The sequence below is a fragment of the Rattus rattus genome, chromosome 7 (genome assembly GCF_011064425.1).
Source record: "Rattus rattus isolate New Zealand chromosome 7, Rrattus_CSIRO_v1, whole genome shotgun sequence".
Classification (NCBI taxonomy): domain Eukaryota; kingdom Metazoa; phylum Chordata; class Mammalia; order Rodentia; family Muridae; genus Rattus; species Rattus rattus.
The window spans coordinates 125661014-125687433 of NC_046160.1; the positions used below are offsets into that span (position 1 = coordinate 125661014).

The 26420-nt window shown below is 50.7% G+C and overlaps 1 protein-coding gene across 1 annotated transcript in view; it reads right to left on the reverse strand.

Annotated features, from left to right (window-relative positions):
- The window catches only part of Bcl11b (BAF chromatin remodeling complex subunit BCL11B), a 115872-nt gene that overhangs the window by 86526 nt on the left and 2926 nt on the right, over positions 1–26420 (reverse strand). Inside the window, 1 exon segment of the mRNA XM_032908394.1 lies at positions 14234–14599. Coding sequence (XP_032764285.1) covers positions 14234–14599 — 366 coding nt within the window.

The following is a 26420-nucleotide window of genomic DNA, read 5'->3' on the forward strand; positions in this document are numbered from 1 at the left end:
GGAAAGAAAGGGGGAAAAAAAATATCATTGCACTGTATCTCCCAATCTGAGAAAATGGAGTCCTGGGAGGAAAAAAAAAAAAAAAAAAAAAAAAAAAAACCAGGAGTTTGACTCAGCTCTCCCGGCTCAGATCGGCCTCTGCACCTCCTCCGGGTGCCTGCTGCCCTGGGAGAATAGAACAACACAAAAACCCAGACCTCTCTTTTCTAACCTTGCCTGCTACAAGCCCTGAGTAGAAGTGGCTAGGAAGCTTTTTCTTCTCCTCCCTTTCTCCATGTGCATTTTAAATACCCCTTATTCTACACCCTGATTTCTTTGAGGGGGAAAAAATCAGTGTCACTAAAAAAAAAAAAAAAAAAAAAAAGTCACTCTGTTTTGCAAAATCCAGCAGCTTCCTTGGCAGGAGGAAAAGCTGGCTGGCATTCTCCCCTCATTTGACAAAACTACTATTTCTGGGCATGGGCTCAAAAGCAGGTAGGAAGCAAATGCTGAGAAATAAGGAAGTGGAAACAGCCAACAGCTTTTTCACTACCAAGAACGCCAAGCGTAAACATGATTTATTTAGCTGTGTGTAACACGCCGGTCCTCCACTCAGCTACAAGCCCACTTGGGTTTAAGGGAAGGGTGGGTAGGAGGGAACAGGAAGGGTAAAGCTGAGAAGACGAGAGGGGGAGAAGAGTCCCTGGCTCCCTGGGGAGGCTCCTGAGCGGTTCCGGTTGGGGTTTGAGGGGAACGAGAGTATTATACCCCAAAATATACGTGCTTGTCAAGAGAAGGCAGCCCTAATCTGCGGGTTAATTAAGGAGCTGCCACTGACGAAAGATCCTGCTCCTGCAGACAGAAGTGCACGGGCTTCTAGGAGGTCTGCTGCTCGCACACCATTTGGCCTCCATAGAGTCCCGTGATGTTTCCAGCCCAGATGCGGCCACCGAGAGCCGTGAGCCTCGATACCTCCCTCGCACATCCTCAAATGCCCACAAGGAACTCACTCAGGTCTGAATTCAATTACAGGTGCCACACACCTGGCTACAAGCCTGCCCTACAATTCAAACCTAGCCTTTCTGCCATCCCGCCACCCACCCCCAGTTCAGAGGGTGGGACGGGGGCTCTGAGGGTGCACACACACACGCACACACACACACACACAGACACACACACCATCCCAAACCCAAGGCCAAGCTGACAAACACTTCAGATACACAGCAAGGTCAGTATCCGTATACCTAAAGGCCAGGACGAGCCTGGAGGCTTTGGGTCCAGCAAGAGGTTATCATTATTACTAGAACTCGAATTCAGGTCACCCAGTATTTGCAGAGGGAAAAGAAAACAAGCCTCTTTGAGGTTTAAAAAAAAAAAATGCCAACAACAAAAAAGGTAAAGTGCTGGCCCCCTGCAGGCCACTGGAAGTCTGCTTCTCCCTCGTGAAGGAAGGTACCATTTCATAGCCGCCAGCTGCGTGCTCGATGGGTACAGATGCTAATTTCTGAGAGCTTTGAGGAGGCAGAGAAAGGAAATCGAGATCCGAGTTCCTTTTCACCTGCACGGGCGCAAGGCTACGCATTTAAAGGCTGCCTGCTGTATACATTTCCCCCAAGTGTGTATCCCATCCCCCCACCCACCCAAACATACACCCTCACCCCCAAATTGCTCCCTGACCTTCCACGGCCAGAACCCAGCATCCACCAAAAGGGGAGAGGACACGTTCTCCTGTGTTCAGGTCAAGGGTTACAACAACACCAATGGGCTTTAAGTTAATGAATCACATCACGTTCCCCCCAAAAAATAAGAAGCTGGGGGTGGGGAGCTAGAGAGAAGGGCCTCTGAAGCGAATGGAGGGGGGGAAGGGCGTTTCCTTGTGGTATGCCGCCGTAAGCCTCTCCCCTAAATGCTTCCTCTTTGCATTAAAAACAACACCCTATACAAGCAGCTATAGGATCCCTTTCCTCTTTGCAAATTAGTCACCCCGCCCCCAGGGCCCAAACAATAACAGTTTCTCCCAATGGTGTGACGCCTATGAAATCAGCCGCTTCTCTCCACTGGCTTGTGCTCCTCTATAGATGCGGACTGGTAGATTAAAAAACAAAAAAAAAAAAAAAAAAAAAAAAAAAAAGACGCATCCCCATTCTACAGATGAGGGACTGGCTGGCCCTGGACAGCCCAGGCTGTGTGCCAAGGATCCAATCTCCACCCCCAGTGCCTAAGCCCTGAGGCGGCACCTGATGCTCCAAAAGCAACAAATATTTATCAAATGCCTAAGCGGGGTTCAGGTGCCGTCAAGGGGAGCAGCGTGGTAGGAAACCCTACAAGAACATGGAGATTTCTCCGAGCAGCCAACGGGAAGATGCTTCTGGGAGGCTTCTTCCGCTGCTACCCACCCCAGTGGCTGAATGGCCAGGAGATGCAGCTGACCCAGAGCCCCATTTCCATGCACACCTCCCACACACCGCTCCTGAACAAAGCCAGGCCCAGGCAAAGCCACCTGTGCCCCGAGGACACAGCTCAGGGCTCAGCCCCACACAGCCGGCCAGCACTTTGTCACTCTGACAAGCACCGAGTCGTGAAGGATCCACACGCCCTTACCCCGGAGGATGGCACCTGGGGCTGAGGGGGAGTCCAGCCCTAGAAGAAAACCTTCCACTGAGAAGTCTTAAGCCTTAACTCAAATCGTGGGGGGCAGGGAATGGGGCCATGTATAATTTTTAAAATTATCAGTGAGGAAAGGACTAGTGCTAAACTGGCCTTCTCCTTGAGGTGGTGGCCATTAAGCATGAACAGTGAGCCCTCCTCTCACACACAGCCTCCAGAGACACCGAATGCTCATCTCCCTTGACTGTGAAGAGCTGGGATATGTGTGTACAAACACACACACACACACACACACACACACACACACACAGCGTTTCATCTTTCATTCTGTAAAGGAACCCAGGTACATAAATATTAATCAGACACAGAACTGGTCTTTTCCTCTCGGCCCATTCTGAAGGCACGGTTGTGATCTTTAACCATATTTACAGATATCCAAAGACAGTTTCTGTCTTGTTGGAACTGTCATAAATGGACGTCTGAGAAATCCAGGAGCAAGTTCGGGCAGAGAGAAACCCTTCCTATCCAGGATTGGCGGGTTTCCGTTCCAGGGAACGACTTACTGCTCCCCAAGGCTTTTCAACAAATAAATTGACAAGTACCTTCAGACTCCACCAGAAAAGCCAGTTGCTCCAAGTTTGGATTAGCTAAACTTGTGCGTTTTGTTTTTTTGTTGCGTTTTTTCCCCCTTTTGAGGATCAACTTTCTCTCAAAATGCCAGGAAGGCATTGTTGACACAGGACCCAGAGAGGGCAGAAGGCGCAGCCCAGTCAAGCCCAAACCTTAAGTACACATGAACGAATTGATTCAGTCTACCTCAGACTTATTTCTGAGTAATAGAGAGCAGAGAATTGGGACCAATCCTATGTTGCAAACGACGTCTCAGGTAAGGTAACCGCCTCATCTTCCACAGGCAAGCAACACGTTTTTTTGAGTACCAGCTCCGAAGAAATGTTTCACCACTGTTTTCCAGCTCCTGGAGAGCTTCAACTGTGAGGCCGGATTTTTAAGATAAAGGACCGGAATTTATCTAGCTAGGTGGCATTTGCATACAAATTCTCTCTAGGGGTTTGATAAGAGAAGTAGCAAAGGTTGAGGAGGGGGCTAACTCCATTCCTAATAATTCCATGCCTTCCCTCCCCCGAATCCGGTGACGGGTTCCATTACAGCACAATTGAGAAAACTTTTGTCCCCGAGTGTTTCCAGGTCACAGCCCCAAGATTCCCCTCTGAAACAGCAGGTCCTGCTCTCCCACTGTGGGGAAAGCCTGCCCCGCAGGAACTCAAGCTTGCAGGAGGGAACTTAGGCCCCTGTCTTCCGGTCTCACCTGGATCCTTAGGCCAAGGTGAGCTTAAGATCCCATCTGAGCGATAGCGGCAAAGGTGAGGGGGGGTTCCCCGGGCGGCCCCAGGAGCCAGGACAAAAGTCACAAGGGCTGTGAGGTCTGCCCCTCCCGGTGACGGCTTTCGGGGAAGAGGCCACTGGCAGCTTCCAGGAGCTTCTGAAATACAATCCCTCTGGCCAGGGGTCACTCGACTTGGCGCCCGCACGGTGGGCAGAGGAGGGCGAGCGGTGGGGGAAGGGCAGCCAGTGCACAAAGGGCCCCAAGGCGGGCGGCCTTCCCGCCCTTGACCTTGGTCCCCGCCTCCATCCCTCTCCTGCAGCCCGGGAAAGGGGCTGGCATTGAGCCAGCGGTGTGCTTGCTGGACTGCGGCTGGACTAGGGGCCGCCAAGGTGCCGGAGTGGAGGTGGGGGTGGAGCAAGGGGCACATAAAAGAAGAAGGAAAAAAAAAGTCTAGGACTTTGGCGCGCTCTGTGGAAACCCGCACTGCAACTCCTGCAGGAGCGGGTCCGAGCGGCTACGACTCAATGGCCCCCTACCCCATCCCCCAAACCCAAAGCAAAAAGTTGCAAGAATGGAAGCTCGAAGGACGAATCCTCCCCCTAGGAGTGGCCTTTAGGCTCGCCCAGCCCCCACCCCTTCCTCCGACCTGGGCCGAAGCGGACAAGGAAGAAAGGAACGCGCCTGCCCCGCGAGGCCAGACGGCTACAGGGTCAGCTGTGCCTGCTCCCGCCCGGCGCGGGCAGCTGCTCCATTAAGCCCGGGAATTATGCATGGCCCCGGACCCGCTCTCCTCCCGCCCAGGGTGCAATCAACGTGCACGGCGAGGAGGGCGAGCAGGAATGGCCGGAGGAGGACCTGGAGAGTCCCAAGGCCCGAAAGAAAGCTGCTCAGCGGAGGTCCCCAGCCAACTCAGCAGGGCCGGGGGACGGTCACCAGCAGCCAGGGAGGCCCGGGTGTAGACACCAAGGTGTAGGTGTGCCGTGTGCCCGTCTAGAGCACTGCGCAGCCGGCTCCAAGGGAGGCCATTGTGTTCTCCTGCTGAGTGATCTGGTGTCAGTGGACCCAAACTTCCAAGTGCCCTCCAAGACGACAGTCTGAAGATGCATACCACGTGGATCAAGCCAAGGAGCACAGTCCCAGTCCCCTCTTCTTGGAGTCTAGGAAGGACCAGAGGCCGGGTGGGGGAAGGGCTGCTGCGGCCAGAGGCGGGAAAGGAGATGAGTCTCTCAAGCTGCAGGTTCCAGGCGCAAGGGAAATTGCGTTAGTGGTGCCTTGTGGCAAGAGCCTGAGGAGGTTCAAGGTCAGAATGGAGAAGATTTTGATGTCCATCCCCACCCCAAATGACCCTCTTAGGCCTCAAAAGCACCCCGAAATCTTTGGGACCACTACCACAACCAAGGGCCACTTTCCAGACCCCTGCACTGCAGTATACAGACCCCGACCTCCTTTGCGATTCGACAGACTCTGTTTACGAAAATCACTTTTTTCCCCAAAGCAAAGGCCAGGTCAGGAAAATTACATGCCATTTTCCCCCTTCCCAGCGAATAAAGTCGCCTGGTTTGCAGGGAAAGTTTTACAAGCCAATGATGCAGGGAAGACCGCACTGTTTGGGTCCCTTAATTGGCTCGCTTTGAACTCGGGTGGGGGTGGGGCAGACCCAGCTCCGACTCCGAAGAAAGAACTCAGCTCTGGTCTAGGACCCTGCGACTGGCTTTCCAGCTATGAGGTGGGAAAGAGTTAAGGGAGGGCCACTTCTATTTCTTTTTAAGGGAGAAGGATCCAGACCCTTCCCAGCACCCTAAACTCAGGGTGAGGTTATGAGGTCCATAACCTCAAGGGCCATCTCTAACTGGACCCCTACCCTCTATAGAAATCTGGTCTGTCTTGGAAAAGCTGAAAGGAAACCACTCAGACAGTTCGAGGGAAACCAGGTTTATTCTTCCTGGTCGCTAACTAGTGTGTCATCACTGGGGTGTAACCCAGGCACTGGGGCTACAGTCATTTAAATGGCTCTGCATTTAAGGGTTGATCCCTACACCTGCAGTTGCCCTGTCCCTGTAAGGTCATGCTGACAACCTGAAAGTCATGGAAACCGGCCCCTGGCTCTAGCCTCCAGATGACAGCTCTGTTGACAAATCCTTAGGTATGGCTGTTTTAGACTGGAGGTTTGCCCTGGCTGGGAGGCACATCTAAATAGTTTACCATGGGTCTAATCCAGGAGTGTAGGGTCCAGGTCCAGGTATTCTGCGTGGGAAGCCACAGATGCCACCCCAGGTCTGAGGCTTACCAGGAGGTCTAACCTTTCCCTCCCCAGGACTGGGGATCCAAGACTCTGTTTATGAAACACCACCCCCCCCATATAATACTAACACCCCTTCTCACATTTTAGCTTAGAAGGTGGGGGGCCAGAGAGGGAATGGGCCTAATCAAGGTCACACAACAAGAATACTCCTTCCAGGTCTCAGATCCCTGCCATCAGTTTGACCCTCCTCTCCCTGGACCTCACCTGATGGTTCTGATCAGTTGGGGCAACACAGGCAGCAGTGGACACATAACCACTGATAAGTATAGAACAGGTGAGGCCACTGTCCTCCAGGCCCCACTTCCTCTCTGAACGGCCTCCAGTAGACAGCACCCATGGCCCAGCTAGGAGCAAAAAGCCTGTCTGTTACCTAACTTAGTTAAGACCCACTGGGTCCCGCAGGAGAAGATGACCCAGTGAGGACTCCTTCCGGGGCAGGGATCAGAAGCCAGGCTTCAGTGAACCACCCACAGACTTAGGCCCTACCCTGGCTATGCTGCCTCTCCTGCAAAAACGAAAGCAGTGGCTGAGTTACAGTGTTTAGAGGACAGAGATAACACGCAGAACCAAGAGTCAAGGAGGACCGCATCTCTGCTTGCTTCCCCCGTCCTAGGTAGAGGGGGGTTCCAGTTAACTCCTGCTGCACATGTTTACAGGATTTAATGGAGGCTTAATCTTTACAAGGTCCTTGGAAATAGTGCTACACAGCACACACTCGACAGGCATGCGTTAAATTAAAAATCCAGCAACAGTAGCCTCAACCTTCAGTGGAAAGATAACCCAGGGGGACGGGAGGAGTGGCCAGGCTGTCCTGTTTGCACAGTCATGGGCAAACACACACACACACACACACACACACACACACATCAGTTTTGTATAAGACTAACAACACTGCCATCAACAAACCCTATCACATACTATCAATAGATAGATAGATAGACAGATAAATAGACAGACAGACAGACAGACAGACAGACAGACAGACAGACAGATAGATAGATAGATAGATAGATAGATAGATAGAATCATACTCTAGTCAACTGCTAACTACTGACAGACAGACAAACAAAAACAATAACAGACTGAGTGGGATTAAATTCTCCCTACAGCCAAGTTTCTCTTTCTCTCTTCCCTCTCTTCCTTCCTCAAACGCTTCTCTAAGACTGGGCCAGTATGCACGGGCCATCCAGCAGACAAAGATGCCCACCTAAAGGGGGAGGGGGGACTACCCTTCTAACAGCCCGATGCTTGCACAATCCAGTAAAATGTTGGACCGCTGCTCAGAACTGAGGCTGTGCCTGTCACAGCTCTGGTTCTTACAGCTCACGAGCTGTCACAGGTGAAATGGGACCCTTCGTGGGAGACAAGTGGCCCCGGGGGCAGTCTGTCCTGACTCGGGATCACAAGAGCTAAGTTCAGACAAACGACCAAGCCTGTGGTAGCCCTGCCTGCTCTCCCAGTGTCACCTCTGGTCCTGAAACAACAGCTCCTGGTCTAGGGGCTGGGTGTACAGACATGCAGTATCAAATAAAATTCACAGTAAACCGTCCATCCCGGAAGGCGGCGCAGATCATCCAGTGGTACAGGGGGGCCGAGACTCCCGGAGGCGTCTAGATTTGCTCAAACCCTCAGTTCCACAAAATAAAACAAATGATTTGTGGGGCGGAAAATAACTTCAACAATGAGTATAAAACAGAAATAAAATGTTGTCATGAATAAAGTTCAAACAAACAAACAAGCAAAAAAAAAAAAAAAAAAAAACATTTCCAGCCTAGTCCCATGGAAATTCACACCTCACAGCTCCCTCAGCTGCCACCTGTCTCTCTCCAAAGCCTTCACAGGCAAGGGTCAAGTTTTAGGGGCCTGAGGAATTTTGGCTACATCCAGACTTCGGCATGGGATTCAAATGTCACCCCAGATGGAGTACAGAGGTACTGTCTGCTGCCTACCAGGTCTGCCAGCCAAAAGACAGACTTCCCTCTCCCTAAAGACATCTACCCAGGCGAGCCAGGCCAACCGGGTCTCATCCCCTTTGATGTATGCCTGTGGCAAGTCCTTCAATGTCTCACAGAACTGTTCAAAGCCCAATTCAGTATAGGATTAGCTATATCTCCTCGGAGGTTGGACATTTAAGCCAGGGAACCCAGAAAGCACACGGAGGAGAAGAGCCAGGCCATGACCTCTGTCTGGACCACCCAGTAGACATCCCATCCGGAGCCCCGAAGTCAGGCCACCAGCACCCAACCCCCAACCTTCACCCTGGGTTCTGTCCCTCGGACGGGAAGAGTATGAGCAGACAGAACTAATAATTAGTTGTCCCTATTTAACAGTAAGAAAGAGATAATCCACTCCACGGCATACATGGATTTAGCCCGTCTTAATTTGGAAGGGAAATAACAAACTCCACACAGATCAAATGCAAGCGTTCTGAGGCGTCCTGCAAGTGGGGTTATCTCCAGTTCCCAGCACAAGCCACTTATATTTTCTTTCCCGAATATCCCAAGTAACGTCTTCGTTTTTCACGATGAGTTTTCTGTACAGCCTGCAGCAGAGTATCCTCAGAGCAGCGTGTAAATTGTGGGGCTCACCAGGACCCCGTTCAGAAACTCCAGGGCAGTGAGTTTCTGAGACCATGAACCAAGCCCTGTCTATACAAGGGCTATCCAGGCTCATCCTGGGCCCCTGCTCGGGCTTCTAACGAAGACACACATGGGCATCAGGCACACACAGCACAGTGATAGCCACCTGTCGCCTCCAAACTGGGGGTCTGCCACCTCCTGTCACTACTACCCTAAATCTCATATTTCGGAAACCTGACATCTGAGGTTAGCGGAGCGTTAGGTCTCAAACCCAGGACAACTGGCTGAGATGCCTGCAACCTATCAAAGTAGACTCTGGACGCCAGGTTCTCCCAGCATCCCTCAGTCCCTACCGTTATAGGGTTCTGCTGGCTTGTATCGCCTTACCCTAAACTTCTCCTATCCAGGGTCTGGACTGGGCCTTCTCCTCCCCCGGCTTCTCTGGCCCCAAAATACTGGCTATGCCAGTCTCTTGGCCCAGGCTGCCCTTCTTGGTTGATGGTCCCTCTCTCTCTTCATAGCCTGCCTTGGTCTAGTCAGGTTCTCTCTAGACTCTCCCAGATGTCTCTATCTCTGCGTGTTTTCTCTCTCATATCTATAATAAGCCCCTTGGGATCAGCCATGTCCTCTTTTTATTCTGTTTTTTTCTTCATTGAGAGAGAAGGAAGACAGCTGAGACAGCAGACTCTTCCCTGCTGGGCCTCCTTTTGGGTGTGGACAAGGTGATAACAGGAAAAAGCAAATTTCCTTTGGAGGCCATCTAAGGAATTTCTAAGGAGAACGAAGAATCCACGTGAGAGCCGGACTCCGCTCCAAGACTGAGAGAGTAGGATTCCCATTACTGCTAAGCCTGGCCCACGCTCCCCTGTGCTCCCCCACCCCACCCCAGTCTGTCTCTGACTTGACCTGCCCTATGTGCTATATCACTCCATCCTCTGCAGGACGCTAAAGAGCAGGCGCAGGAGGAAACTGAGGCTGGGAAAATAGTGATTCACCCTCAGACCAGAAAGGTGCCTGGATTCAGCCCAGGGGACACCATGGCCCCCATCCCCTTTGCAGGGTGAGGTGCTGCATGAGTGTCACAACGTGACACTAGACAGAGGGGTGGATGAGAACCCTCACCCGTCTCCCCCCTGCCATTGTATCTGGTGTGTGAGTCTCAGAACCCAGTTGATGCTGTCACAGCTCTCTCGGGGAGCCATTCCTAAAGCAAAGAAAAAGTGTAGGGCTGGAAGGCAGATTACTATGGTGGAAGACCTAAGGATTGCTATGGTGGAAGGAAGACCTCAGGCGATTGGGGTTGTGTGGGTGGGGTGGGGGGCAATATGTGCACTGCACGTGTGCACCATGCCGGTGCTCTCCCCTTCACCAGGAAGCCACGTGAAGGCTGCAGTCATCCTTGGCTGCACTCACAGATGAGGAGCTGCCTGAGTAGAGCAGCTTTATGTCCTGCCTTTCCCACCCAGCCTCAGACCCCAGACGAGTGAACCCCGTCCTCTGTCACTCCCCTAGACAATCCCTCAGCAAATGCTGTTATCTCCTCATCCCTGACCCAGGTCAGTTTAGGAGAGCGGACCTAGTGCCTGAGCGGAGTTCCTAACAGAGGCAGGGAGAGGCCACAGGAAGGAGTCACGAGGGACACACACAGCACCTCCATGAGCGGGTGTCATCATAGGCACCCCTTACATTCTTGAGTCTCCAGCCATGAGCTTTAATTCTAATCACCCCGTCCCTAGGCAAGCCTTGAAACCAGCTACCAGGAACCTCCTCTTCCGTAGCAGGGGAGCAGCAAGAAGGTCCCACCAACAGCCAACATCAAGGATAACATTCCCTGTGAGAGACACCCTCCCCAGGGAAACAGCATAGGTGTTCAGTGAATGGATGGATGAATGAATGAATGAATGTCCTCCCCAGGGAAACAGCATAGGTGTTCAGTGAATGAATGAATGTCCTCCCCAGGGAAACAGCATAGGTGTTCAGTGAATGGATGGATGGATGAATGAATGAATGAATGAATGAGTGTCCTCCCCAGGGAAACGGCATAGGTGTTCAGTGAATGAATGAATGAATGAATGAATTCCTCCCCAGGGAAACAGCATAGGTGTTCAGTGAATAAATGAATGAATGAATGTCCTCTAGAAGCTGAGCTTTATAAAAATCTTTTCCATACATTCCTAATCCTCTACCACGGTGCTTCTCAAACTGTGGGTCACAACCTCCTTGGGGTCTACAATCTTTCCACAGGGATCGCCTGAGAACACCAGGGAAACACAGTTACTTTACACAACAGTGGCAAAAGTACAGCTATGAAGTAGCAACCAAAATGATTTCACAGCCGGGGTCACCACAATGTGAGGGACTGTATTAAAGGGTTGCAGCATTAGGAGAGAACCACCGCTCTGTCGTTTAAAACAACGGAAAGTTCACAAACTATGACTATCTCCAGAAAGACCTCGCCAAGGAAAGCGTAGGGACAGAGTCCACACTCTGACTGGATGACTGGTCAAGTCCCAACTCAGCTCTCACCTTGGAGACGCAGTTAAGGACAGGGGGAATCTCACCTACTTACAGAACAACACCTCCCTCCGTCTCTGGGGCCCTGCTTCTAGAAGTGTCTGGCTGAGAGGAAAGGAAGGCTGCTGGAACAAAGTGAAGGCGGCAGGCTTCAGAACATGTCACTGCCACAGCCACCCCACCGTGGACTCAGCCACAATGGCCAGCTAGGAGCAGAGTCCCAAGAATCAGCAGCCACCTGCTCACCGGCCACTGGCAGGGACCGGCAAGGCCAGTGGAGATGGCAGCAAGGCCTGGAGCAACTGGGAAGGGACCCTGAAGCCACAGCCGGGAGGCAGGAGCAGGGGTCCCATGGAGGCCAGCGTGCCAGGGGGGCCTGGACAGCAAGCATCTGTAAGGATTTCCGGAAGCCTGGGGGGAGAAGAGTCCGTGATTCCTAGCTCCCCCTCTTAAAATATAAAGGCTCAATTATCTCTGAGCAGCTTGCTTTACACATGAATTGACAACATTTATTTTACAATAAATAACTGAAAGTTATCTGGGTTTCCTTTACTGTTAATCTACAGAGAAATAATAAACAGGCCTTGTCTACCAAGCTACAAGGACTGCAGGGTCCTCAGAATTCAATTAAGCTAAAATAATTAATGCTCTCGCCATATTAAATTACGTTATACATTTGAGCCACTGATGTTTTATTCTTTAATCTTTTCTTTCTATTAAACAAAAAAAAGAAAAAGAAAGAAAGAAGAAGAAGAAAAGTTGGTACCCGAGTAGGGAAGGACCAGGAGACTCCAGGGTGGAGAGGAAGGGTAGGATGGGTTTTAAGAGGAGGAGGAATGGTCAGTGGCCGGTGACACGGCGTGCAGAATGCTTTGTGCCTTTGATTAGAATAACATTTCAAATGCTTGGAGCAGACACATCTCTTTAGACTTCTAAAAGGCTTATTTTACATCATAGTTTCTTCTAGAATGAAGAAACCCACCCCTCCTCTTGCTCCTCTTGCATCGCCACTGGACAGACAGACCAAGGATATCTCCCGCCACGCATAAAATAAAAATACTGTGGGCCATTAACAGTATGAGGGGAGGAAACAGGGGGAGGGGGGGTGTACAGGGGAAGCTGAGGGATAAGGACGAAGCTGCGAGGAGATTAACCGCCTTTTGAAAAATCACATTTCGTCGCTTTCTTAAGCAAACTTCCCCACAGTGATCCGTAGGCTCTCATTGGGAAAGACCTTCAACATAAAATGAAGATTTTGAGGCTGGGTCAGTGGATGAAAGTCAAGTAGGGACTAGCTACCCCTCAAAGGCTGCTGTGCACTGCAGACGCCAGGCATCCCCACACTTCTGAAATCCATCCCAAGCGGAATGTCTGGCAACACAGACAAGGGACCAGCACCCTTTTTGCCTTAAAGGTGGAGGTGTTGTGCAGACCTTGTCTGCCTGCCCCAGGCCTAGCTATGCTGGTATTTTCATGCCTGATTCCCACTAGGACCAGAAAGTCAAGCCGAGGCCAAGCTGGCCCACAGATTTTCCCTACTGCCCCTCCTGTGCCTGTAGGGGGTTTCAGATTGTCCAGTTTCTCCCAGTGTACAGGAGGATAAACTGGAGCCCAAACGTGGCGTGTGGTGGAGCTGGCCTTGCAGTGACTCTGAGTGACTCTAGGTGACTCGAGGTCCTGGTCCATACTCTGTACCACCTCCTAAGAGGATACCATGCAATCTCCCCCCACCCCACCCCCCACTCCCATGTCCTGAGAGCTTCATGACCCAAACACCACGGGGACTGGCTTCACATCTCTCCATCTGCCTGCCTATTTGAAAATGCTGCACAGCCGGAGGGACGCCCCCACAAGAGACGGTCTCCTGCCAAAGCTCTTCTGGAGCCCCTCTCTCTCCATCATCACACAAGACCTGCTAGGATTATCCACTCCCCGTTGACCAAAGAGGAAAATAAGGCCCACAGTCAAAAGGCAAGCCTCGAACCCTCATCTGCATGAATTCTAAAAGCAAGCTCGTCTTGCTGTCTCATTAGGGGAGCACAGCAGAGGGAGGCTCTCACATTCCCCAGAAGGAGAGGCTTTGGTTTGCACACCGCCTGGGAGACTCTAGCATGTCGTGGTATAGCCAGGAAGGACATACAGCAAAGTCACCAGGTGGGAACGTCCCACTGAGGGGCACTGGTGGTACTCGGGGCAGAGGCTCCACATGTGTTCTTCAGGTAGACAGAATAGTTGTCCAGGTAGAACCAAACAGTGTACCAAAAAAGAATGCCCGCTGCTTCCCTGAGGGATTAGAACTCAGACAGATTTCCCACAACCTGAGGGTCAGGTAAAAATGGGGAACAGGCTCATGAAAAAGAGGGCCTACCCCCTTTCTTTCACAACAGGGGAAACTGAGTCCAAAGAGAGGAGGGTAGACAGTGCCATCCATAAGTGCCTCGCAGGTACTGCCACACTCAGAGTCACCTGCGTCCTTACGGCAGTCGATACGAGGGGAGGGGGGAGGGGTCTCCTGAACTCCATCTTAGCGACGAGGAAACCACCGCTTCCAGGTTGGAAATAACAGAGCCCAAACCGAGCCTGGCTGCAGTGCCAAGGACTGAGCCAGGATCACCAACAAAGAGAGGACCGAGCCAACCTCCAAATTTCCACCTTGCGCTCCAGGCCACTTCTGGATTAAGCACAAGATGGAGTTTCCTCAGCAAAAGCAAAGTAGCCAACACACAACAGCCAGGCCTTCCTCAGCTGTCTCCCCCGGGGAGTCGCCAGAAAGGGGAAGCCCCAGACGGTGACCCAGAGGCCATTTTGAAAAGCTCTGGACCTCCTGGGGATCAGTACTTCGAGGTCAGGGAGTGGGACCAGCTGGGGAGGTAGCTTCAGCCGCCACCAGGTAAGCAAACATCGTACCTGCAATGTTCTCCTGCTTGGGACAGATGCCTTTCGTGGGTGACAGTAGATGGTCATCTTCATCGGGGGTGACCTGGATCCCGATCTCCACTGGTTCAGACACTCTCCTGAGCTCAGAGCGAGAGGAAGGCGGAGGGCTTCCCTTGTCCAGTACCTTGTCGTAGCAGGAGCCCAGGCCCCCACACTGTTTCTTCTTGTGCTCTATAAAAACCAGGATGTCCCCCAGCGGGAAGTTCATCTGACACTGGCCACAGGTGAGTAGGTCAGGGTCGGGGCCGCCCACCATCAGCCCCAGGCTGCTAGGCTCTTCTATCTCCAGACCCTCATCTTCCTCGAGGATAGCAGCCTCCACATGGTCAGCCTCTGCTGGAGACAGAAAGGAGACAGGGAAGGGACAGAGAAGACAAAGATGGGCTTAGGTGGTCACAGACTAGTTAGTTCCTTCCACCCTTTCCCAGTGAGAAACGAGCCCCTCTGCTGCCAGCCTCTGTGGCTCCCCACATCCCCCCAGGACTGGAGCTCACCATGCCACCACAGCCACGAGGTCAGCATAACGGCACCGATTTTGGGCTCCCTAGAACGTGCCCTGCCAACTTCTCCCGACACACGTGTGTGTGCACACGCATGCCGCACGCACAGCCCGCCTGTTGCCCGCAACATCGACTGGAGACAACTCTCTCTCGCACTTCTGGGTATCTGGGCGTCACTCAGGGAGCTTCGCGCTCCTGGTCACTGATTTGGGAAGCCTAGCAGCATTCTCTAAGTTGTCCCACGTTATTCCAACGGGTGGCCTGGCCGAGGAGGAAGGAACCGCTATGCCCCAAGCCCCGCTCCAGCTGGAGCCGTGCCTTCCCTTCAGCAGCTTTCATTCACGTTCAGGGCCTCCCCATTCATGAGCTTCCTACTCACATTCTTCTACCTGAGTCCTGGCCAGGCACCAAACTGGAGAGACCCAGACAGGCGTTGGAACGCCAGTCCTGCCCAGAGAAAGAAGCACAGGTGCTCGGGGACACGGAGGGGGAAAGCAAACTGGAGGCTTCCCCGGGCACCCTGCGCTCCTGCTCAGACCTCCAGACCCTCGTAAAATTCTCACTGCACATAGCTCCCCGCCATCCTTTCTTTTCATTCCGAGAAAGAAAACGGCCTCTTCAGACTGCAAAAAAAAAAAAAAAAAATCACTTCTTGGCAGCTCTCAAACCTACACTTTCGACGGGCTGGAAGTTTTAAGATTTCTTCAGCAGTCACTACACTTCCTTTTGTTGTTTATGTTATTTTTTCTCTGGAAAGGGGGCACGGGACCTAAATATTTTGAAGCTAATAAATGCTTCAAAAATCAGCCACTCCCTCAAGGGATCTTGGGAAGGCACGGCAAAGCGCCATAATAAATCAGAGCAAGTGGGCAGGGGAGCTCTGTGCTCCCCTCAGGGTCTGGGCGCTCTGTCTGGGATGCTTCAGTGTCAGCCTTGAAGACAAGTGGCCAGGTCTCCATTGGAGCTGGGGACAGCCACAGGTCCGACGCTGAGGAGAGAGATAGTGTCTAAGCTGTCCAGCAATCAGGACCGGGTAGTGATTGGCACAGAGGAACTGGAGGGGGTGGGGAAAAGGGGGAGACATTCCGTGGCAGTGAGGTTATTAATGAGCCAGTGCCAAACTGGAAAACTGGAAAAGGAAAATAGTCTGTGACATCTCCAGTGCTACGTGAAGTCACCGTTCCATGTTCTCTCAATAGAAGCTTGCTTGGGGCCTAGGTGAGTCCCTGTGCAAGACTGAATGCAGAACCTGAGGCAGGCGATGTAGAATGGACAGCTAGAGCCGGGCAGGGAGAAGAACAGGTATCACCAATGGGAATCACGCCTTGAGTCTCTGCCCGTGGTTACCGGGAGGCAGGCAGGGCCCTCTGTGAATTAAATGTAGAAGACACGCACGGGGAAACACGGCAATTCAGAAACACCCTGAGAGCGTGTGTGTGTGCAAATCCTAAATCTGTTGTCTGTAGATCATTAATAACAACAAGCCAGGGGAAAGAAAGAAAGAAAGAAAGAAAGAAAGAAAGAAAGAAAGAAAGAAAGAAAGAAAGAAAGAAAGAAAGAGAGAGAAAGACAGACAGGTAATGGTAACGTCCTCACCACGCCGCCCAGAAACCATTAACTACACTTGAGAAAGAAATCGGAGTTTACTTAAAAAGGAGCTCGAAGACAATGCTACGTAATTAATTTACCAATTTATCTTATGAAAAGCTACCCCCGCCATGGTTAAAATGTAATCACAGCCTTCGAGCTGAAGGTTCGAGGGAGAGACTGGATTCCCGTAAACCGTTTGTCAGGACGTAAAAGGTAATTATTTGGTGCCTCCTTTCCCTTTAATAATCTAACATTGAGCAATACTGTTTATATTGAAAAGCTTGCACCTTTAATTACCAATTACATAGACATAATTCCAGAGCCAAAGGAGAGGGCTGCGCAAAGAGTCCCTTAGAAATACAAGGATGAATTGTGCCCAGCACACGGAAAAGGAACACTGACTGATAAAGAGGAGGAGGGGGTCAAAATATTGTTCGGTCAGAAAAAAAAAAAAAAAAAAGGACAAAGGAAATAAACTGAAAAGCAAAACAAAGGGGGGGGTGGCAAAATGAAATTGAAATTGAGGATTCAAACTAAGCAGGGGGAGGTGCTCCCCCCAGAGGGCTTCAGTGCCCACCTCGAGCACGCCTGGCAGTGCAGCTGGCCCTTACAGACTCTGATTAAAAACAATAAACCCATACCTCCAACCCAACGCTGCTCTCCATGGAAAAGGGAGTCTTTTTGCCTTTTAATTGAGTCCACCTTCGATATTATTATTACTAATTATCATTATTATTAACTTTTTCAGTCACGCCCACCTGGACAGTTCCCATATTAGGAGCCCCATCCTCTCAGCGAGGAGGGTTCAGGCCATGAAATTTCAAGGCAACGCTCTAACTCCCAAGAAGCACAGCCCAGTATAAACATTAGGAAAGGTCATATACTGTAGCCGACCACAGTATCCTTCCCTCTCCACTCCTCCTTCGACCAAGACTCCAAACCAGCACTCTTTCCTCTGTCATATCCGGTTGTATGTCTGTCTGTCTATCCTCTCTCTGTCAGTCTGTCTTTTCACTACCCTCATGCAGCAAGCCCTGTGAGCCCCCCACCCCCAGTCATTGGGTGTGAAGGTCTCCAATCCTGTTTATTACACAGCCGTTCTGAGTTCTTCCCCCATACAGGTAAGCTAACCTGGAGTAGCCAAAGCCCTCCAGGAGGGCAGGCAGGCAGACAGACAGACAGGCCGTGCCAGCACAGGCTCAGAACTTAGATCTGGGCTTCTACTACTAAAGGAGTTAGGAGGAAAAGAAACCAGGAGAAAGGTAAAACCCACCTCCCCTCCTGCTTTCAATGTCAAAAGCAAAATGCTTGCCTGTGACAGCAGGCTTGCCCTGTTAACGCCAAAGAGTGGGGTTTCCTCTCCCACCCCCAGCCTAAGTCTCTGAACTCTGGCCTGTTGCTAATGATTCTCTCCTGAGGGAGGTGGCAAGGTCGACCCCCACCCCATCATTCAGGCAGGAGAGTGCCACTGAACCCCAACTTCTGGGTTAGAGTGAATGGACCAGGCAGCTGACTGGGCCTGAAAGCCCGGGCAGAAGCTCTCAGAGACACAGCAAACGCTGTGGTTTCATTTCCTCTGACAGCGGATATGGGCTGGGTATGTAGTGTGTGTGCAGTGTGTGTGTGTGTGTGTGTGTGTGTCTGTGTGTCTGTGTGTGTGTGTGAGTGTGTGTGCACACACACATGCACACACATGCTAAGAACTGTATCTATAACGGAAGAAAGAAAAGGGAACAGAACCTATTGGCCAAGTCCTGAGAAAAAGGAGGCTGGTCCTCTGGGAACCCTGCTCGACTGCCCTGTACTGAAAACGTAGGTCTCTGGCCCAGACACTTGTATCCCCCAGCTCCGAATCACCTTGGAGGACTTAGCCTCTGCTTACACGGGCAGAGAGTCCCAAATGCTACACAGAGAGAAGAGACAGATGAAAGCAGCCATTCCAACCTCGAAGTTTAGAAACCAGTCCCCCCAGCCCCACCTCAACCTCATCCTGCAAACTCAGCCTTAAAAAGTAAAGCATTCCCCTGGAAAGATATGTGCTTCCTTGAAAAGCCCCAAGCGTTAGGCAGCCTGCACACCATTACTACTCTCAATGCACCACGAGCCGAGTAGGAACAGCCGTTGCTAAAATGTTTGACTCATTAAGAGGAAAATGAATGGACGGAGGCAGCGGCAACTCGCTCAAATGTAAGATTCCACAGGATTGGAGAGGGTTTTCAATATTAAATTTAAGACACGTGAGCAAATACATATATATATATATATATACATATATATATATATTTGTACACAGAGAGAGAGAGAGAGAGAGAGAGAGAGAGAGAGAGAGAGAGAGAGAGAGAGAGAGAGAGGATTTTCTTTTATAACAAAACCACATTTTATTTACAAGGCTGGACCTCCTCCCAGCTGGTAAACGCATTTAGAGGCAATGAAATCAGGCTTCACTAGTAATAATAGTCATTGCTGTTAAGTGGAAGGGGAACCCTTGATCTGAAGGCAAACTTCCCTCGTCTCGGCTCCGCTGGGAAGGAATTTGGGACAGAAGACAGAAATGGAAAGGAGCTGTTCACACTGGCCCAGCCAAGCAGCCACCAAACCTCCATCAGGGCTCAGAAGGCCTTACGTAGCCTGAAAGTCCCCTATGTGCACACAGATCCTAGGACCCTGCCTGCCCTAGACCAACAACTGTTGGGCACCTGCCCCTCAGGGAATTCCAGCCAAGAGATCCGCTGTCTTCAAGCCATGAGGTGTGTGCACTGCTACACACACACACACACACAGAGAGTCCTGCATGCACATTGCTGCAGATACACACAGACAGACCACACACACACACACACACACACACACACACACACACACACACACACATAGAGTCCTGCATGCACATTGCTGCAGATACACACACACACACACACACACACACACACACACAGAGTCCTGCATGCACATTGCTGCAGATACACACAGACAGACCACACACACACACACACACACACACACACACACACTCCTGCAAGCACATTGCTGCAGACATGAGCTCCTGTCCCCCTTTGCTTCTGCTCAGTTCCAAATCTCTACCCTTAATGGCTGACCCACAGTAAGTACTGTTTCAATAAGGTATGTGGAGACAGTAAGGGAGGGTCGGGGGTGGGTGGGGGGACAGGTATGCTGCCAGCCTCACAGCCCCCATCACAATGCATATGGATGTTTACAAGAAGTGTCCAGCACCCGCTAAGCATCCACCGAGTTCTGCCTCCTCTGACTGGGGACTTAACGCTGGATACCCAGGAAGCTAGAGCCTTGGCCAGCTAGCCCGGGCTCACCAACCTTCTGCAAAGGGAGCCTCTCATTCTATTCTGGGTGGACACTCAGGAGGGGCCGAGACACCAAGAGACACAGCAACAGTAACACCACCTACACACGCGCCGGCCGGGCAGAGCACAGCACATTCTCCCATCAATGTTTAATTTATTAGATCCAAGGGAAAATAACCGACACAGGGAGGGGAAGGCTGGGTGGGAGAAAGCAAGAGTCAATTCTCGGGGAAGAAAATGATCTACGGCTAGATGACGCAAGGCGCTGTGACGACGAGAGGTTTTTATGAAGTTCTCCAACTGAGGGAATAATGAAATGCCCAGAGAGGAGAGGATGGAAGGCAGAATGAGGCACATGCTGAGAGGAATGTCCCTCTGAGACTGCCAAGGGTTAGGTCCCCACCTAAATAACAAGGTCCAGTACAGGACCTGTGCATTCTATTCCACTCCCTCTACCCTGCCCCTCAGTGGATTTAGAAGTCCTACAAGTCCCAGGTGTCACTTCCCTGCATCCCCATAAGACCTCCAAAAGCCACCTCCCTGGAGGAATAGGGACACATACACACCAGGTTGCCACCCTGCCTGCTTTATGTGTGCACGCAACTCAAATTGATATTTTCACCTTTTTTGTTCGTCCATTTGTTTACTTGTTTGTTTGTTTTCCAAGACAGGGTCTCTCTGGGTAGCCCTAGCTACCCTGGAGCTAGCTCTGTAGACCAGGGTGGCCTTGAACTCAGAGATCCACCTGTCTCTCCCTCCCAAGTGCTAGGATTAAAGGTGTGCACCGCCATACCCAATCTGAAACTTCCCCCACTTCTGACAAGTGAGATAAAGACTGAGAGGAATCAGCCAGCGCAGAACGTGAGGAGAGAGTGGGTTTCTCCTCTGGGGAACTGACCAAGATCGGACCTGGTATGATCAAGGAGGGGCATGATGGAGCCTAGTCAGCCTTCCTGGAAGGTAGTAGGGAGTTTCTGAGCCGCAAAGAGGCCCTGGCTACAGGGCAAACCTCACTTATACAGCCTTGGTTGACAGACTCTAGGTAGGAAAATCCAGTGATGGGGGCTGGGGACCCCCATCTGCACAGCTTGTCCTGTAACAGCTTCACCTTGGGGGAAGTCAGACTGATTAAGAACTGCCTCTCAACATCACCTAAAATGCTCTGCAGGATTAATTAGTCCAAGCCTCTCTCTCCCACTGCACAAAAACACGGTTCAGGAGGCCAGAACCCCTCAAAACTAAGCGACTAAGGAAGGGAAAAGGTAATTTATACTCAGGTATTTCCATTGACCCTCACCATACCAAAAGCTGAAAATCTACACCCAGGACAGATGAGAATGACTCCACTTACGCTTTGATAACAGCTGCCTTTAAAGGGGGGAGGGGGACCCCACCAACGGCAGAAGACCTTCTAAACACATTTCCCCATGAAAGTGCAAATGCTTCCCATCTTCAGAGCCAAGGTGGGCCTGGCAATGGCCTGACAGAAGAGCGTTCTCTGTGGCCAAATGAGAGCATTTGTTTTGTTTAACGTTTTGGGTTCTCAAAGATACAGGGGGGAGAGTTTCCATGGGTGCACAAGCTATCTCCAGGGGCATCCGGATACTCAGAGACGGCAAGAAGCCCACAAGGGCAAGCGCTTCTTCCCACATGTCCTCTCCAGGGTGGAAATTTAAATAGGACTCCAACTTGGTCCTCTCTCGTTTGTAGCAGAGCCTGTGTCTGAGCACTTCTTAGTGGAGGGAATCCTGGCACTCGGCTTCCTAGAGCCTCTCTGCACGCTGTTCTAGAAGGCCCCTTAAAGCGGTTCACAAATGTATTTGTAGTTTAGCAATTCAGTAGAACAAGGTCGTAAAAAGTTATAGCAAAACAGAGGATTTTTTTTTTTTTTTTGCCCTCTTTTTTACTTTGAAGTTACTTAATTTTGTGTGGTCTGGCATTTCGCTGCAGTAAATAGCTCGGAGCTGGCTAATTCCACACCCAAGCAAATTATCAGCTGCCAGAGAGAGAGAGAGAGAGAGAGAGAGAGAGAGAGAGAGAGAGAGAGAGAGAGAGAGAGAGAGGAACGAGAAATTTCAGCAACCACACAAAAGACGTGCATATGTCAAAATCCAGAGTCCCCTGAACACAGCCCTGCTCAATAGACAAGAGGCTGGCTGCTGCTCGTCTCTCTCACAAGCTCCTGAGGGGGGCTGTGTCCACCTGACAGCTTCCTTCAGGCCATTTTTAGGCACATCCTGGGAAAACCAAACACTCAAGGGCGGCAGTCTACAAACTATAGGCATCATGGGGAAGAGAAACATGGGCAAATCTCACAGGGCTGTATTTAGTTCCCTAGGACGGGAACGCAGATTTATGAGATTGGGGGAAATCTGCTCCCTGACCGACCGAGGGCAGGGCACAGAAGACACCCCCCAGGCAGGATCAGTAGGAACAGCTGTATGACCCAGGACCACCATCTTCTGTCTCCTCCCGACCAAGCAGAAGCTACCCTCCCTACAGCTAATGAAGTCCTCAGGACAGGACGTTCAGTCAGCATCAATACCTTGATCATGATCATGTGGTGCAGGGCACAGCCCTCCCAAAACGGTTTATTTCTCACCTATCCTCCCCAGATGTGACACCAGCATTAACCTGGGGACCAAAATCCATGGAGAGTTTAAGCTAAAAGAAAGGCCCAACCGGGCAGCCAAAGACTCCTTCCTTCGTGAAAGAGAGAAGTTCTCACAGGAAAGCATCTAGCCGCCTGTCCCATCACCCCTTATAATTTTTTTTTCACGAATTGAATGTCTGTGTTGGTGAGTAATCACAGTATGGGAAGGTCCCCAAATTCCAAAGCAAATGATTGGGGGTTCCTATAAACTGAATTAAAAACAAACAAAGCAAACAAACAACAACAATAAAAAATAAATAAATAAATAAACAGTTCTCTGTAGGCCATAAGCCGTTTGCCCAGACCCAAGACTGAGAGGTGCAACATTTCATTTCACAGTTACCCTGTGTTTTCCTGCATGGCCTGCTTGCAACTGGCCAGACTCAAACATTAGATGAAGTAGAGACATCATCAGATAAATGGCTGGCCCTCTTCCTCCAGCTGATGACAGCTAAGGCTTTTGTCTGACCTAATTTATTTCTCTTTCAGGTTAGAATAAAGCATTTTCCTGTGTCAGGGCAAGCTCTCCAGCCCATCCGCCAAACTCACGCACACCACTCCAGTTCACTGCGCTGTCTGCAGATCTCATGAACTCGAAAGCTAAGACATCATAGACCTAGAAAGCCCGCAATCAACGCACACAGCACCGAAGCACTTGTTTGGGGAGAGACGGAACTTCGTGACATGCCATCTACGAAGGGAACTCTCTGGGGTGAAAGGGACGCTGCCCCCCCATCACCCCCGGCAAGCACACGCCGCTTGCAAACAAACTCACCAGCACTATTTGAATTGTGCTGTATGGGAAAGAGTGCCTGCTCGCTTGGTTCTGTGGGCTCGCTGTGGAATAGACCGTATTGAGACCGTTATCAAATCGGAGCTGAAAGGACTGCCATCCATCAAGTTGTCTTGGGTCCACGACTCCCTTAAGCAGCAATCCACAGTGATCCCCCCACCTCCAGGGAACATGCGCTAAGATGGGGCCACCTCTAAACCGGGGACCACTCTTCCCAGACTCCCTAGGTGGACAGTGAATGCTTAACCAACAAAACAAGGTGTTCAGAATGTCCAGACCACGGACAGACGAAGGGGGAGAAAAACACTCCTCCAGGAGTAACAATTTTAATTGTTAAAAAAGAAAAGGAAATCGGAGGAACAGAAAAAAGGCCTCCCCACCTGCCAGGTAAGGGCTTACGAATCCATAGCAATGGCTTGAAAATAGATTTCTCAAACTTATATTCTCATTTTTGTCCTGCACAAATCTCTACAGGAAAATCAATATTACAACTTCACGCTTAAGACATTTTGCAGCGACACAAACTGCAGCGGCTCCCGTTGCAGCCGCCGCGGCCGATGTGCTGATGGACGCGGGTTCCCAGGCATAGCCGCCGAGGCACCGCAGCCATGACACGGGCACCGAGCGCCCCCTAGCTGACGAGAGGCGTTAGGCGAGGCTTGGAGCACCAGGCTTTTACCCTTAACCAAAAGCAAATTCCACTGAAAGTTTACTTTGGAAAGTGTTTTATCACAACAAGCAACAGAGAGTGCAAGACGATGAAGACCGGAGGTGAAAAATGGCTGCATAAAGGTGAGGAAGATCTATCAAGAGTCAAGTCTGACTAGGGCGTTCAAGATCTCCTAGCTGCTGTGGGAAGCTGGAGTCTGTAAGCAGACTGATGTTACGTGGGTCCATTTCACCCGAGATTACTGTCAAATGCATCTTCCCTCTGGCCAACGAAGAGCTTTTGGGTCCTTTGGTGGTGAGCTGAAAAGTGCATCTAACCATCTAATCTCTCCAAGTCTCTAAGGCCGGGTCCCCAGGAGCAACTGCATTCACCCCAAGACTAAACAGCTGACCTTTTTTTTTTTATTATTATTTTTTCTGTTATGAAACATTCTGAAGACTAGACAAATTTCGCCAAAGCCAGGGCCCACTGCAGATAGCGGGCTCCCCCCTCCAGACAGGAAGCAAGTATATATACAAAAATCTTCAAATAAGAGAAGAAAAAAATCTCCTCTAAAAATATGAGGGGTTGTTAAAATGGGCTCGGGACTGCTTTCTCTCGGGTGTGAATTACAAATGAATAAAATCAACCTGGCATAACACCTTTGACGAACACGTTTTTATTCTCCTGTGGAATCCGAGCGGCTGACAAACCAGACTTCTAATGACACGGGGTTCCCTTCTGTGCAAACAGCAGACAAACTTCACCGCCTCTACCCGGCTACCAAAAAAAGAGAAAAAGAAAAAGAAAAAGAAAAGGAAAGAGAGAGAGAGAGAGAGAGAGAGAGAGAGAGAGAGAGAGAGAGAGAGAGAAAGGCCCTTGCCTTATGAAATTTATCAGAGACGCAGTTTAGTAAGGTAAGTGGACCATTAGAGGTATAACTGTACCCTAGGGTTCAGACAATTGTGAACGTAGCGGCCTTAAAACATACAACAACCACAAAACCCAATCTGAAGAGGTTAGCATGGAATTAATACAACCAGCCTAACTTCTGTGGCAAATCTTGGGTCTCTAGCTGTTGGGCAAAATCACGAATGCATATACAGAATTGCTATCCTTCCTTGGGAACCTGTTGGTGGCTTATTGGAAAGTTGGCCTCATTAAGGGCCTATATAATTCACCACTCAATTTTGCCTCCACGGTTCTTCAGAAAACCTTTGAGTTTTTCCACGGCTCTCAGAATACATTTCCTTTGCCTGACCCTGCTTGGCATAGCTGGTACAAGGCCCTTCCCTCTTCCTGGCCAGCGGCTGCTTCTTCCCTTACCTCCCTTCTACCATCACCCCCCCCAGGCTATTTTGTGTTTGTTTTTACTAATGTCTGTGCCTGCCCTCCCTTTTGAAAAGCCGCATCCATCTGGGTCAAACATTTTGAAACAAACCAGAAGCCCAGGTCTTCTATTGCAGCTGTCTCCCACCCCCTTAGCTGCCTCAGTCCTTTTCCTATCCATCCTGCCTACAGTAACCTGAACACACTAGGAAGAAGCCCTTCCCCTACTCCCGGCACATACACCAAGATCATGGATGCTATTTTGGGGCCTTTCTGGTTTCCTGGACTATCAGTGATTCGAAGTTGCATCATCACCGAAGAACCTTAAGCTGCTGCCCCACAGACCCAAGGCTGCCACCCAACTGAAAAAAAAAAAAAAAAAAAAAAAAGATCGGCCACGTTTTAGATGGTTTCCTTCAGATCTGAAATCTCACATGGGAGTGAGTGTCTATAGGGGCTGAGACAACACCTGCTCGGCTGCCCAGGCCTTTTGCAACCAGAGCTCCTGTATCCCATGCTTCATAGCTAGTCACAATCCCCAGGCTACACTGTATCTCCTGCATCCCGGTCTTGCTACCTCTGGGGTGATACTGCACGGACAGAAAAGCCAGCTGCTTTTCTGAACACCTTTTGAACCGCTCTCCCTGCTTAACCCCCTGAAACAATGCCCAGGCTCCCAGGGTCCCCAGAAGGCAGGTAGAACTGCTCAGCAGCCTGGCCTGCTGCCCCCTTTTCTCTCCAGCACTCTTGCCTTCTCTGCCTCTGCAGAAGCATCAGCTGGCTTTTCCCAGCTGCTCAGAGCAAGGGTGAGACAGAGAACCAAATGCATGGAAGGATGTCACATGAAGCACCCCTCACCCCCCAGGCCCAGCTGCCACCCGTCTCTCTGGTCAGAGCTTGCTCAGGATGTCCCAGGGATGCCCAGAGAAGGACAGCAAATCTATCTGCCTTTCCCCTAATACTGCAAATGACCCAGTGTCAGGGGCTACCAGCTTCTCCCCCTTCCCACAGACTCCCCCCCCCAAAAACAATTCTTGCAATTATACAGGGGATGGGGGTGGCAGCAAACCGCCTCTTGGACAAATTAGGGTCTGGAAGTGTGGATGTTTTAACAACCACTTCACCTAAAGGTAGGAAGTGGACTGTAAAATAACCCATGGCTGCAGCGTGCTAAAGGAAGAAAATAAATGTCAAGTGGTCAAAAGGATCTTGATGAGACCAGGCTCAAATTTGGCTGCAAAACATTTTGTTTTAAATGCAACCAGCAAGTCTCCTTTGACATTACAACATTGAAAAAATTAAAGACTTCCCTTCCCTTCTACCCGT